Genomic DNA, 13,036 nt, shown 5'->3' with positions numbered 1-13,036 from the left:
CCTGGTGTTTTCTATGTTGATTTTCATGAACCCTCCTGTTATCCTTGGTGTCTATTTGATCCCTTTCAATGTTTAACGTCTGAAAAATACATGATGTACATAATTCTTTTGCTTCATATTTGATGACTTTTCCTAAATATATGGGGTCAATGTGAAAAAAGTTCCACAAAAATGTTTTCCCTAAGTGCTGTACACGTTTTGGTTACATTTGTGTTCCTTGGGGTCAATTTGACCCCAAATTATTTTAAATGTATTAAACATAAATGGAACATCCATATTTTCCTAATACATGTTCCAATCTGTCTAGATTATGTCAAATACATGAACAGAAGTTATTTAGAACAGAACATTTTGCTTTATTTAGGGCTCTGATAACTAACAATATGTATGATGTGGACGAGGGCCAAAACTAATGCAAGGCAACTTTTGGGCAGTTGTTGCACATTTTCGCTTGGCCATCGATTAGTTCTTTTGGTGTGTGGGCTGTGTGTGGGGGTGCTAAGACTTATCTAAAGGGTTTTTTATGTCCCCAACAGAGCATCAGTAAATATCTGAGGCATAATCCGGTGGAAAAGTTTTTGCTTCTACTGATTTTGTAGACATTTAAATGTCTGGGGTCAAAATGACCCCAAGGATCACGGATGTAACCTAAATCTGAGGATAACAGGAGGGTTAAGGTTCCTGGAGGAGGAAGAGTACGTTATGTGGTTTCAAAGATCAAAACATACATGGAATGTATTGAAAATGAAAGAACTTATCATCATGTACTCAATCATTGTTGATCAGTTATGATGCTCGGTTTAACAGTTTCTTATTTCAATGTCAAAGGCTTTCATAATCACCTCCACATTCAGCAGGTCTGAATAAAAAACTGACTGAGTCATATTTTAACACTGGTAAGCTTCAGCTGATCAGCTGAAAAAAAGCAGACATGTACTGCATCGGCCAATTGTCAAGATCTGCCTTAACATTGATGCCGGATGCTGCGTAGCACAACACTGACCCTGGCACCGGTAGCTGCAATCAGGTTCATGCAATTTTAGATTTATTAAAAAATAATAAATTAAAAAAAACTGTTATCATGTTAGAGCTGAATGTAGATGTTATAATGCAAGATAAGCTTTTAGAAACAATTTATTTCATGTTTTAATGTGCTTCAGAGGCTGAAGTGTTTTATAGGCTGACAGTAGCTTTTCCCAAAAAAGGCGTAGGCATTTTTGTTGCATGACTAAGTCTTACGCAGTTTGTTGCGGGTGCTTTAGGCATCAATGGGTTACATGCATTGGCTGAATGATTGAATGGCAGGACTACCAAAGACATGGGTGCCGCGAGGGGGGGGAGGTGTTACACATTCTAAGGGCCCGACAGCACTGATAGGTCCCCTGAAAGGATGCTGATCACATAATTTGTCATTTTGGGGGCCCAATTTGAATTTTTCACAGGGCCCAAAATGTTTAGCCGTGCCCCTGACCAAAGATCTTGACCAATAAAATGTTCCAGGTAATCCTGGTTTTCAGCATAATATACTTTTTTAAAGGAATCATTTCAAATAGAAATTAGTTACATTATTCAACCTATTTTATGTTGGAGGGCCAAAAAGGGCACAAAAATGGGACTACTTGATTGTATGTGGATATGGGGCTAAGGCTTGGAACAGCACAAAACATCATTTACAAGATCGAAGACCTCCTATTCAGTCTTACTGCTCATTGTTGGTCTTACAAACCCAAGCTAATTAATACGCAATATTTTTTCTACTGATGAAAAAAAACCTCCATTTCTTAATTAGGCAAGAAAAACAATAACTACAACACAACACACAATTAAAAATAAACATTTTATTACAGATCCACCTTTGAACATTAAAAAGACCACCACAAAACAAACAACGTACAGACAAATGCTTAGCAGCAGCAGCAGCTTATAAAAACCCCAATCCTGTTCTTTCCATTCATTTGGCTTCCTTTAGGATGGCCGACTTCTTTCACGCAGGCGTGAGCTGGTCCAAGTTGTCATGGGAACGGTTAGTAAGGTGGGCTTCCAGGATCTCGCCAAACAGGCCCCTCTTCAGAAGGTTGTAGGCCATGGGTAACAGCTGACGTATAACTTTGTAAAAGTACTGTGTAAAAACATGTAAACACTTGTGTTACATTGCACAGCAGTTGATGTAGTGTAAATTTCTCTCTATACGTGTACGTGTGTATGTGTATGTGTATGTGTGCATTTTAAAGAAACCTACTTACATGAGAACCATAGCAGAAGAGGTCAATGCCCAACTCGTAGCCCATGCCGTAATCACATTCATCATTAGCAAACTGGACAAAAGTGATCATCTCTTGAATGGGGGCAAAAGCCTTCATCCTCTCTTCGTCATTTTTGGCCTCGGCTATGGCCTTGCATATCCTCTTGAGACCAGCTAATAATTCGGGAAAAGATATTTATTAGGAACAACAGGACTACACAATCATGGCCAAAAAAATAACAAAACGCTTTTTGTTGTGATGCTTAAAGGGGAAATCCGGTGTAAACTGGCTTAGGTAGTGTTAAAACATGATGCTGAGGGCTAACTCTGGGCACATATCTCAACTCCATTCCATATCTCAACTCCATGCCCTGCATTCAGAGACAGGCTTTAACTGTTAAACTGGCTGTGGTGCAGGCTGTTGCGCAGCCTGTAAGAATGCCACTGTTTCTAAACAAACTGTGCACTACCAAAGTTCTCTATGCCTCGTTTACATGTCAACAACCCCACGACTCTACAGAATGAAGTTTTGAGCAACTTTGAGCGTCGTTAATAGTGGGAAATAGAGATTTATTATGATGGCTAATTCGGTGCTGCTGACCAATCACAGCAGAAGCCAAATTTCAACTAGGTCTTGGAATTCTGACTAGCGCTTGGAATTCTGAATGCAGGGCACGAATGTTGTTGAGATATGTACCCAGAGTTAGCCCTCAACATCATGTTTTAACACTATCTAAGCCAGTTTACACCGGATTTCCCCTTTAAGACAAGATCATGTTTGCACACAAAACAAGGAGACACATTCATTCAAGCAGTAATATTTTGGTTAGTCAGTCAAGGTAAACTCACCATCTGTCTCTGGTAACTCCCTGTATCCAACATCATTCTTATCCACGGGGACCACGATGCCTGCTCCATGGAATGTCTTTGTGACCACCTGTGGGTAGTATCCAACCAATCAAACATGGTACAGTCATGAGGCCATGGCATGTCAGCAGTGAAGTGAACAAATAATAACATTGTTTATTCGTTCTCTTGTTCGCTCATTACTTTCTCCAATAACAGTGTTAACTCTACATCAAGACATGAGATTTATCTGGCCCAGCCGTGGCTTAGTTGGCTGGGCACTGGACTGCTACGTGGGCGTCCCAGGTTTGATTCCTGGTCCGAGGTCATTTCCCGATCCTCCCCAGTCTCTCTCTCCCAGTCATTTCCTGTCCCACTCTTCACTGTCATGTCTAAATAAAGTTGAAAAACTCCCTCCAAAAATATATATTTTTAAAAGATATGCCATTCATCTACGTAATGATGTGTGCCGGGCCTTTATACCTTCTTGTCTCTTAGCTTCATGCCTTTGGTTTTCTGGTCCAGGGGGAGGTCCAGGGACTCTGCCGCCTGCCTCAGCTCCTCCTGCAGGCTCTTCAGAGCATCATCATCCTTCTTCCCATCCCGTCCCTTCATCTTCTTCGCCAAGAATAGTCTGCAAAACATCATGAGTCATGAGGAACAACAGAGAAAGAATGCCATTAATTATCTGACTGCTTATAAAGCCTGGCTCAAACTACACAACTCCCGCTTTTTATCCCTGGTCGTAACCACCAAAGATAATTGCCCGACGTTCTATTTTCAGTTGCAAATATCAAACAGTGTATGATTTCTACAATTTGCGATCCGCGAGTCTTTGAGCTGCCAAAGTTCTATCTCAGAACGTCGCCCACGACAGGGAAATCTTTCCCAACAATCGCTTGCGATGGTCCTGGGGGGTAATTTTCCACCAATCGTCGTAAGGCGGGTTTCAGCTGAGAATCAGGCTGATAGTCGTGTAGTTTGAGCATTGCTTTAGTCTCCAGCTAATGCATAAACTCAGTTATACATTTTGACTGATATATACCAGTCAATTGTTAATGTTCTTCTTGCTTCAGGTTTGCACAGAGCACTGACCAGGAAATTGATTAGAGGACCCTCTCAAAAACAAGATTTCATCTCAAGAGGCTATCCTTTAATAAAGAAATTTGACAATTTGCTAAGCAATGAGCATAACAAATTGCACACTATTGCAAAATCTTCAGATTAATGATGAATGGTTTATTTTAGCTAGAGAAAATAAGAAGTGATGAGGTCAACACATTAAAAAAAGTATGGCTTACTGTAAATTAACTTGCCATTCCTTAAATGTTTTTACATCATTACTTTCCTTCAACCTGGGCGGTTAAGGGGACTTACAACTTGTGTTTTAGTTGTCTTAAGCGGTTGAAATTAGGTATTTATGTGCGCTGCAGAGGGTGAGAATGTCTAGTGGTTTTACTGACTGCAAAGCTCGTGTTATAGTTGCTTTGCATTCTTCAATATGTGATGCTACGATTTTCATACTTAGATAAAATTGCAATATTTTGCCATGAATCGGTTTAACAAATAAAATAGCCTTGGGGTGACAGGAACTCTCCCATAGTCTCCCCCAAATATCTATGCGTTATCCTAAGCTGCAAAAAAACCCAACAATTTTCAGCCTTACTGGCAGATCATCTTTGATAATGTATTTACCCTCCACTGCCCCCTTTTGTCATAATGGAAGTACTTCAACTCCCATCAGCCCATTCGACTAAGGCTTTCCCTGACCAGTTCTTAATTTTATCAATCTGACAAGGGGGGGACTGAAACCTTTTTGAACTTGAGTATCAAACTTGAGTATGTATAATATCTGCAAACACTTGTAAATGGTTATAGGCAAGTCCAGCGGTCCTCAAGCCTCTAGTTAAATAATACAATTACTTGAAAACATCATCTGACAAAATATGGATCCGTTGCAAATCATATAAAATTGAGTAGGTACATTTGAGCAGGAGAAGATTTAAAGTGATACTGTCCCATTTTTGGAAAATAAGCTTATTTTACACCTCCCCTTGAGTTAAATAATAGTTTTACCGTTCTCCTGTACTTTCAACCGTTCTCTGGATATGGCAGTGCAAATTTTACCTCCATGCTAGCAGTTAACATTGAGTCCTATGAGACCAGTTAGCCGCGAGCTGGTCTCATAGGACTCAATGTTAACTGTTAGCTTGGAGGTAAAATTTGCACTGCCATAACTAGAAAACGGTTGAAAGTACAGGAGAACGGTAAAACCCTATTATTTAACTCAAGGGGAGGTGTAAAACGAGCTTATTTCCAAAAATGGGACAGTATCACTTTAAACTGAACATAGGCATATACTTACAGAACAGCTCCGAAGAGATTGTCTCCCATCTGTGTAATGGTGCAGCCCTTCTTGGCCTCATTTTCTCCAACAAAAACTGGAAGGGCATCAGGAGAATCTCTGAAAAGACAAACGAGTTAGTAAACCCAGATAGGCCAACAGCATCACAAGTCATGGGAAAAAAACACCCAACAAAACAAAAACGAAACTTAATTGATGTAATAACCAACCTGAAGTATCCCATGTGGTACTGAGTTTCAGCACTTCCTTGAAGAATGGTCTGCAGCTCAGGTGGGTCATAGAAGTGCCTGCAGTGCAGGTAGTAGTTGGGCTGAGAGTTTGCAGAGGCCTTGTGTCTTTCCGAAAGAATGTCAAAAGGTCCAACAAGCTGCAGTCCCAGGGTTTCCATGAGAGCATCTTTTCAAAGGAAAAAAATACACGTTAATGTGTATTTAACACAATACGTAGGCCTATTAGATGCTGCTACTAAAGAGGTTTGTAATAAGTAAAATACCTCGTGGACTATCTGGCGACAGCCGCTTGCAAAAGTCCCAGAAGTGATAAAATTCGTCTGGCATTCGGAGCTTGTACAACCGCTCCACCTCCTCCTTCACCTCCGCTGGTACCTCACAAACAGGTGAAGCTGAATCATGCTCCTTCTGCCCCAAGCGCGATTTCTTCGACTCCCCATTGGCTGATTCCGTACTCTGTAAACAGAGAACAAATCAATGCATTCCCTTGTAAAGTGATGCCCAATTTCAGGTGTAGGCCTACATCTGAGGAAACATTCGAAAGAAGCAGGCAAAACCCTTACGGCATTGTAGGTCACGTTTCCTATGTTATGTTTTGTGTAAACACACAAAACGTTACATGGGAAATGTGACACATTTAGATTTAGAGTTTATTTGACAGAAAGCATGGAAATTGACTAAATACATAAGCGTTCGGTGCCGTTCGGCGTATTGTTCCGAAAACTGCGACATTTGGTCAAACTTGGCATTTCTAGTTTGCTACATTGTAACTGAAAAGCGACATTACCGACCGTGCAACCGAAGAAGTAACATAGCCTACATTCACTCTATTTGACATTCTTGTGCCACTCTATCGCCGAATTGCAATCAATTGCTCTTGATATCTGGCAGCTAGTTCAAGGCCCAATTCACGTCAAAACGATGGTTATGGTTGTCTGTTATTGGGGGCTAGTCGCCTCTATTGCACATGGATGGACATTCTGCAGTAAGCTGCCCCAAGGTGCTTATGTGAGGAAACAAACGCGCACGTTTACAAATCCAAGCAGTCTGTGGAGTAACGACGGTTATCAATGCACCCAATATTCCTAAAGGAATTTAGGACAAATATCCTCACCCGAGATTCAGATTTTGGTTTTCTTTTCCCGCGCCCTGCCATTTCGGTCTCCCCTTGTCCGTCTTCAGCTACCGCGAGCAGTTGCGTGCAGCTAGCTACAATGGCAAGTTTTTCAATATGGCCGCAATGCAAGTTTTCTTCAAAATAGTAGTCGTGGGCTATGGCAGAGAAATTAGAATAGAGGGCTATGGACAATGTTGCCATATTTAGGGGCCTACACACGATAACAGTGGTGGGGAAAGTAGGCCTAGAAAAAAATATACTAAAGTAAAATTAGGCTACCTTTACTTTGCCTAAATTCTACTAAAAGTAGACTACCTATCTTAAAATTATACTCAGGTTAAAGTAAAAAGTACTTCATTTAAAAATTTAATTTGAGTCAATGTACTTAGTTATTTTTCATTAGATTGGCTCTCGAGAGTTCAATGTTTCTTTTTCCATAGGCCTAACCTCTATCTCTTGCTTGGCACCTGCCATCATCCAATACATTGATCCAAATTGGTGGAAATGCTGTGTGCCATCCTGCATAATTTTTCTGGCAAATTGTGGCATTATTTTGGATGGCATTTTGACTCACAGTCCATTTTGTTTAACTCCGTACTCAGGCCAGGTTCCAGTGTAATTGGGTAAAATACTTGGGTCAAAATGAAGAGTTCAGATGCAAAACCCCCTAACTCCATTTCTGAAGACCTGCACTTCTGTATTTTTAGAGAACCCCGTTGTTGGTTTGGTTTACATTCATGTACTTGATAATACATATAAATAGTTATATTACATAAATAAAATAAAAACTATGCAATTTTGATAGTTTTGTATTAAATAAAAATGAATTAAGATTATTTTCTGAAAAGGCACTTAGGGGGTTTTGCATCAGAACTCTTCAAATCTACTCAAGTAGGCTACAAGTAAAAGTATTTAAAAAAAAAACAACAACTTAGAAAGTTAGCCTACCCATAAAAGCTACTCAAGTATAATATAAATGTAATTCTGACAGAACCTCTAGTCAAAAATGAGACGAGAAACAGAGATACATTTCGAAAGCTTTATTTCTGAATGCAGACATTTGTGTTTGGCGGTATGGCTCTGTTCGTAGGAAGTTCCCGGACTTCTCCATGAGCTCCATGGAAGCCAAGACAGGGAACAGCAGCATCCTCAGATGGAGTGCCTTCCATTTAGCTGGAAAGGCAACATAACCCCTAGAACAAAGCAAGCAACAATGACAGCCGTATGACATTGTTTGGCAATGATAAGACTGGTGGAGCAGGAGAGGTTGTGCAAGCAAGCAGCCAAAAGCAATGACGGGAAAACAAAGTCAGTAGTTTAAATAAAGCGTGCCAAAGGCCAGCATCCAATTGTGAGCAGCAGCTAATTAACCAAAGCGCAGTATGGGTTGGGTCGGCGTCAGCCAATAGGTAAAGGGGGCATTGACTACGTGGTCTACCAAAACTACTGCAGGTTGCTCAATTTAGTTACTTTCCACCCCTGTATATACATCATATGATATCACAAATAAATAAAGAAATAAAAAATAAATACTTTGTGTGGCTGGGAGTGCACTGAATTCTGTTCTCTTATCGGTCTTATCCGTATAAATATATCTTCATAGCCTTAGGGGGCAATGAGCCAATTTCACTTGAGTAGGCCTATATTGTCAGAGAGAGAGCAACGCATGAGACATAGACTTTATGCTACTTTGCTGGGGCTAGACTGGGGGAGAAATAGGGCCTGGGCACTTTTGGATTAAATGGGCCCCTAATAATTAGTGGCACAGAACTGACTCCACGGTGGGCCCCGCACCGTCGCCCTTCATTTCTCAAAATAGGGGCCCACAAGGGTGCATGGCCCACCAGAAAATGCCCGCTATGTCAGATGGCCCATCCATTTTCTGCTCATATGTGAACACCCCAAAGAGTACGTACCGGTAGACCCCTCGGAAGTTGGTTCATGTTTTGGTCCATTTACAGAGGACTGAGTTTGGTTCATTAAAGGGTGAACCTGTGGAAAGGTTATGAGACATGAAATTAGAGACCAGTGCTGAAGACAATACAACACAAAAAAACAGACAGCATCACCCCTTAAAGACTATCAACCCACCAGGAAATGCACTACATGCCAGTCCAGATCAAAATACCATCACCACATAAGGAAAACAAAAATCCCTCCTGGGTTCACTACAAGCGATGCCTCAAGGGAGCAGTGCTGCAGGACGGTGAACTCAGTTCTGTCTTCTTCGTATCCACCATCTGCAAAGCCTGGTACCAAACAAAAAAGAATTTAGACTTACACTACTCACAAAAGTTTGTGCATATGATCTTGTGACCAAGCCACACATGTATCACTTGTTCTCAAAAGGTGCACGCAATTGATGCAAATGTGAATGTGACGCAATTTCATCCCTTAGGGGCATTACAATCAGAGGTGTCAAAAGTAAAAGTAAGGAAATTCATGGTGTACGTAACATTAGCACATGATTTTACATGGTGTAGCTGTTACACCAGTTATTCCACAACAGCCAATGTGGTAGATTCACGTATACTGTGTTGCCACTGAAAAAAACGCTGCAAGAAAGAGCCCACCAATTATTTTCATCCAACATCAAAATCAGCTAAACGTGAGATCTAGGTAGCCTACTGATCTGCTGGTTACTCAGTGAAGTTACCAGTGTTGGAAGTAAACTGTGTTTTCTTTTTTCTATCACTTTTGACATCTCTGGTTAAAATTCATAGAAATGTTTTGACTCATGTTAAGCAGGACAATCACTTTTCTTCTTTATCACTAGCAATGAGTCTGTTGACTGATATCTGTGCCATGCATGTGTGTGTGTGTGTGTGTGTGTGTGTGTGTGTGTGTGTGTGTGTGTGTGTGATCTTGTCACAGATTGGGACATGTTCAAAACAGCTGCCACCCACAGCAACCACATTGACATTGAGGAGTACACAGACACCGTGACCTCCTACATCACAAAATGCATTGATGATGTTACAGAAATAAAACGCATCACCACCAGGGCCAACCAGAAGCCATGGTTCACAGGAGACGTTCACAGACTGCTGAGGGCCAGAGACAAAGCCTTCAGAGCAGGAGACGTAGCTGGCCTAAAAGTGTCGCAGGTGAGAAGGTGCGCATTTTTCTAGCGACACCTCTCCTTGTTACCAAATACCCTGGAGAGTACACTGTGCACCACACATACGCCAAGACACAAAGATTAAGTTTTAAAATAATATTTATTAACTAAACAGAAATCTAAAAGAGTCCTGGGGCACCCCAAGTCTATAAAAGTCAGAAATCCCAAACCCAGTCCCATGTCCATTCCTTAGAGATCCCCCCCCACAGTCATCAGTTCCAAAGGAGGCGGAGGAGCGGTGGCCAGGTGTCCATCCATTGCGAGGCTGGGGAGACAGGAAGAGCTTGGTGACAGTAGGCTTGTTTCCATAGGCAGTCCAAATGACACTCACTTCCATAATTAAGTAGGCTACGCAGGTAATCGCTGCACTTATTCCATACGTGATTTACAACACTGCAATCGCTAGTCTAGGTTAAACATTAGGGTGAAGTTACACAGCACTCGCACACGGCACAGCTCACTGCAAACAATGTGTGCTGCGATTCACCTGGGTAGGCCAGCGATATTAAACGTGAGTCCAAGTACAACTGCTGGGTTTGTAGAGAGAGAGAGAGAGGGAGGGGCGAGAGCAAGAGAGAGAGAATGCGGCGATGGCGCGCACGGACAGGAGGTGAGTTTCTAACGTAGTGCGGGGTACCAGGCAGACACTTAACTTTTGGACGGGGGGAGCGTCCTAACCCCCCGGTCGTCCTCCGAAGCAGCACTTCCACTCTAGCTCTGGTCGCGGACTTTCACACCAGGCACAATGCCAGTCGCGCTCCCTCCGTCGAGCTGCTGAGCCGTCTGCACGCAGATCCATAGGATCACCAGTGTCTTCTTCCGGCCTGGTCCTCTTCTCCGGCTACCGGAGTTGAACGTTCTCTCCACCTCTACACCTGTCCCTCTGGCACGGCCGCATCTCTCCTCCGAGGCCCCCCCTCTTCTCTCGTGGCTGCTCTCCCTCTCCCTCCGCGCCCCGTCCAACTTCGCGTCTCCGCATATAAACACTCCCCCAACCCAAAGTCACCAATCACCAACCACACCCATTTCCTATTCCCACCTGTAGCCGTTTACTTTAATTGACCCCATAGTCGTGTTTTCCCAATGTTTACTTCCGATTTCTAATTTACAAAGTCCTCACTCAAAGTCACCCCCGTGACAAAAGCAGCAAGGGCAAACCTGTCCCAGGGCATCAGGAAAGCAAAAAAGGAATACTCGGACAAAATAACAACACACTTCAAAGACAGCAGAGATGCACAGAGCCTGTGGCAGGGCATACAGGCCATCACGGACTATAAGCCCGCACCACGAAGCTGTGACAACAACACCTCTCTGCTAAACGACCTGAACAGTTTCTTTGCCCGTTTTGAAGCACAAAATGACACTCATCCACAGAAAACTCCCCCTCCCCCCCATGATCAACCCCTGTACCTGTCCTCTGCCAGTGTGAAGAGGACACTGGCCACCATCAACCCACGCAAAGCAGCTGGCCCAGACAACATACCTGGCCGAGTGTTGAAGGATTGTGCAGAAGAGCTGAAGGATGTCTTCACAGACATCTTTAACATCTCTCTGGAGCAAGCAGTCATCCCATCACTTTTCAAAGCTGCTACCATCATACCCGTGCCGAAGAAATCATCACCATCATGCTTCAATGACTACCGTCCTGTAGCACTGACGCCCATAATCATGAAGTGCTTCGAACGGCTAGTCCTGTCACATATCAAAGCCACCCTACCCCCCACCCTGGACCCCTACCAGTTCGCATACCGAGCCAAGCGATCCACGGAGGATGCAATCTGCTCTGCCCTCCATCCAGCCCTCACCCACTTGGACAATAAAGACTCATATGTGAGAATGCTGTTCATTGACTTCAGTTCAGCATTTAATACCATAATACCACAACAACTCATCAGAAAACTGGACAAACTAGGTTTCAGCACCTCCCTCTGCAACTGGCTGCTGGACTTCCTGATGCAGAGACCACAAGCAGTATGGGTAGGGAATAACACCTCAAGCACCCTGACCCTGAGCACGGGGGCTCCGCAAGGTTGTGTTCTCAGCCCCCTGCTGTTCACGCTGCTGACACATGACTGCACAACGACCCACAGCACTAGCCATCTAGTGAAGTTTGCGGATGATACAACACTGGTGGGCCTCATCACTAAGGGCGATGAGACCCACTACAGAGAAGAAGTAGACCTGCTGGCCAGATGGTGCAAAGACAACAACCTCCTGCTGAATGTCAACAAGACCAAGGAGATTGTTGTCAACTTTCAGAGGGTCCAAAAACAACTGCCACCACTGACCATCGACGGTGATGCTGTGGAGAGAGTGAGCAGCACCAAGTTCCTTGGAGTGCACATCAGCGACGACCTCTCTTGGACCACCAACACTACATCACTGGCGAAGAAGGCCCATCAGCGTCTCTACTTCTTGCGCAAACTAAAGAAGGCAAGTGCTACACCCTCCATCATGACAACATTCTACAGAGGAACCATAGAGAGCGTCGTGTCCAGCTGCATCACAGTGTGGGGAGGAAGCTGCACGGAGAAAAACAGGAAGACACTCCAGCGTGTTGTGAACACAGCGAAGAAGATCATTGGAGTACCACTCCCCTCCCTGCAGGACATTTACACCGCACGCCTCACCCGAAAAGCACTGATGATCATCAAAGACACAAGCCACCCTGCACACAAACTGTTCAGCCTCCTGCCCTCTGGAAAGAGGTACAGGCGCCTCCGTTCCCGTACCACCAGGCTTGCAAGCAGCACGATGCATCAAGCAATCAAGATACTGAACACTCAACCCACTCTCCATTCACTGTCAGCCTCTAGCCAGCCAGGCCACTGACAACGCTCCCCCCCCTCATCCCCACCACCATATCTGCGACTGAACATTCCACCTGCACTACTACATCTGTGACTGAACTTTCAACCTGCACTAACTCAAAACATACACATGCACACACACACACACACACACACACACACACACACACACACACACACACACACACACACACACACACACACACACAAGCACACTGCACTTTCTGCACTAAACCCAAACATACACACACTGACACACAACTCATACTCACACACATACACACACACACACACACATACACAGG

General features: G+C 43.5%; 1 protein-coding gene across 1 annotated transcript; it reads right to left on the bottom strand.

The window, feature by feature from the left end:
• Positions 1-1,823: 1,823 nt before the first annotated feature.
• On the bottom strand, positions 1,824-6,916 carry LOC134465517 (histone PARylation factor 1). The gene is made up of 8 exons (XM_063219214.1): positions 6,798-6,916; positions 5,947-6,139; positions 5,663-5,849; positions 5,454-5,552; positions 3,572-3,722; positions 3,092-3,179; positions 2,244-2,416; positions 1,824-2,119 (listed from the first exon to the last, which is right to left on the bottom strand). Exons 1-8 carry the CDS (start codon positions 6,837-6,839, stop codon positions 1,985-1,987), a joined length of 1,068 nt encoding a protein of 355 aa, XP_063075284.1. The 5' UTR covers positions 6,840-6,916; the 3' UTR covers positions 1,824-1,984.
• Positions 6,917-13,036: the final 6,120 nt, after the last annotated feature.

This window comes from Engraulis encrasicolus, chromosome 16 (genome assembly GCF_034702125.1).
Source record: "Engraulis encrasicolus isolate BLACKSEA-1 chromosome 16, IST_EnEncr_1.0, whole genome shotgun sequence".
Taxonomy (NCBI): domain Eukaryota; kingdom Metazoa; phylum Chordata; class Actinopteri; order Clupeiformes; family Engraulidae; genus Engraulis; species Engraulis encrasicolus.
Note: the sequence above shows the minus strand (reverse complement) of the source record. Positions and strands in the feature narration are given on the sequence as shown.

Excerpts from the sequence above, each read along its gene's own strand:
- LOC134465517 (XM_063219214.1), bottom strand. The coding sequence starts at position 6,839 with ATGGCAGGGCGCGGGAAAAGAAAACCAAAATCTGAATCTCGG. Across the intron at positions 5,850-5,946 it reads GTCGCCAGATAGTCCACGAG|ATGCTCTCATGGAAACCCTG; the intron begins GTATTTTACTTA and ends TCCTTTGAAAAG. Across the intron at positions 2,417-3,091 it reads GGAGTTACCAGAGACAGATG|CTGGTCTCAAGAGGATATGC; the intron begins GTGAGTTTACCT and ends CCGAATTATTAG.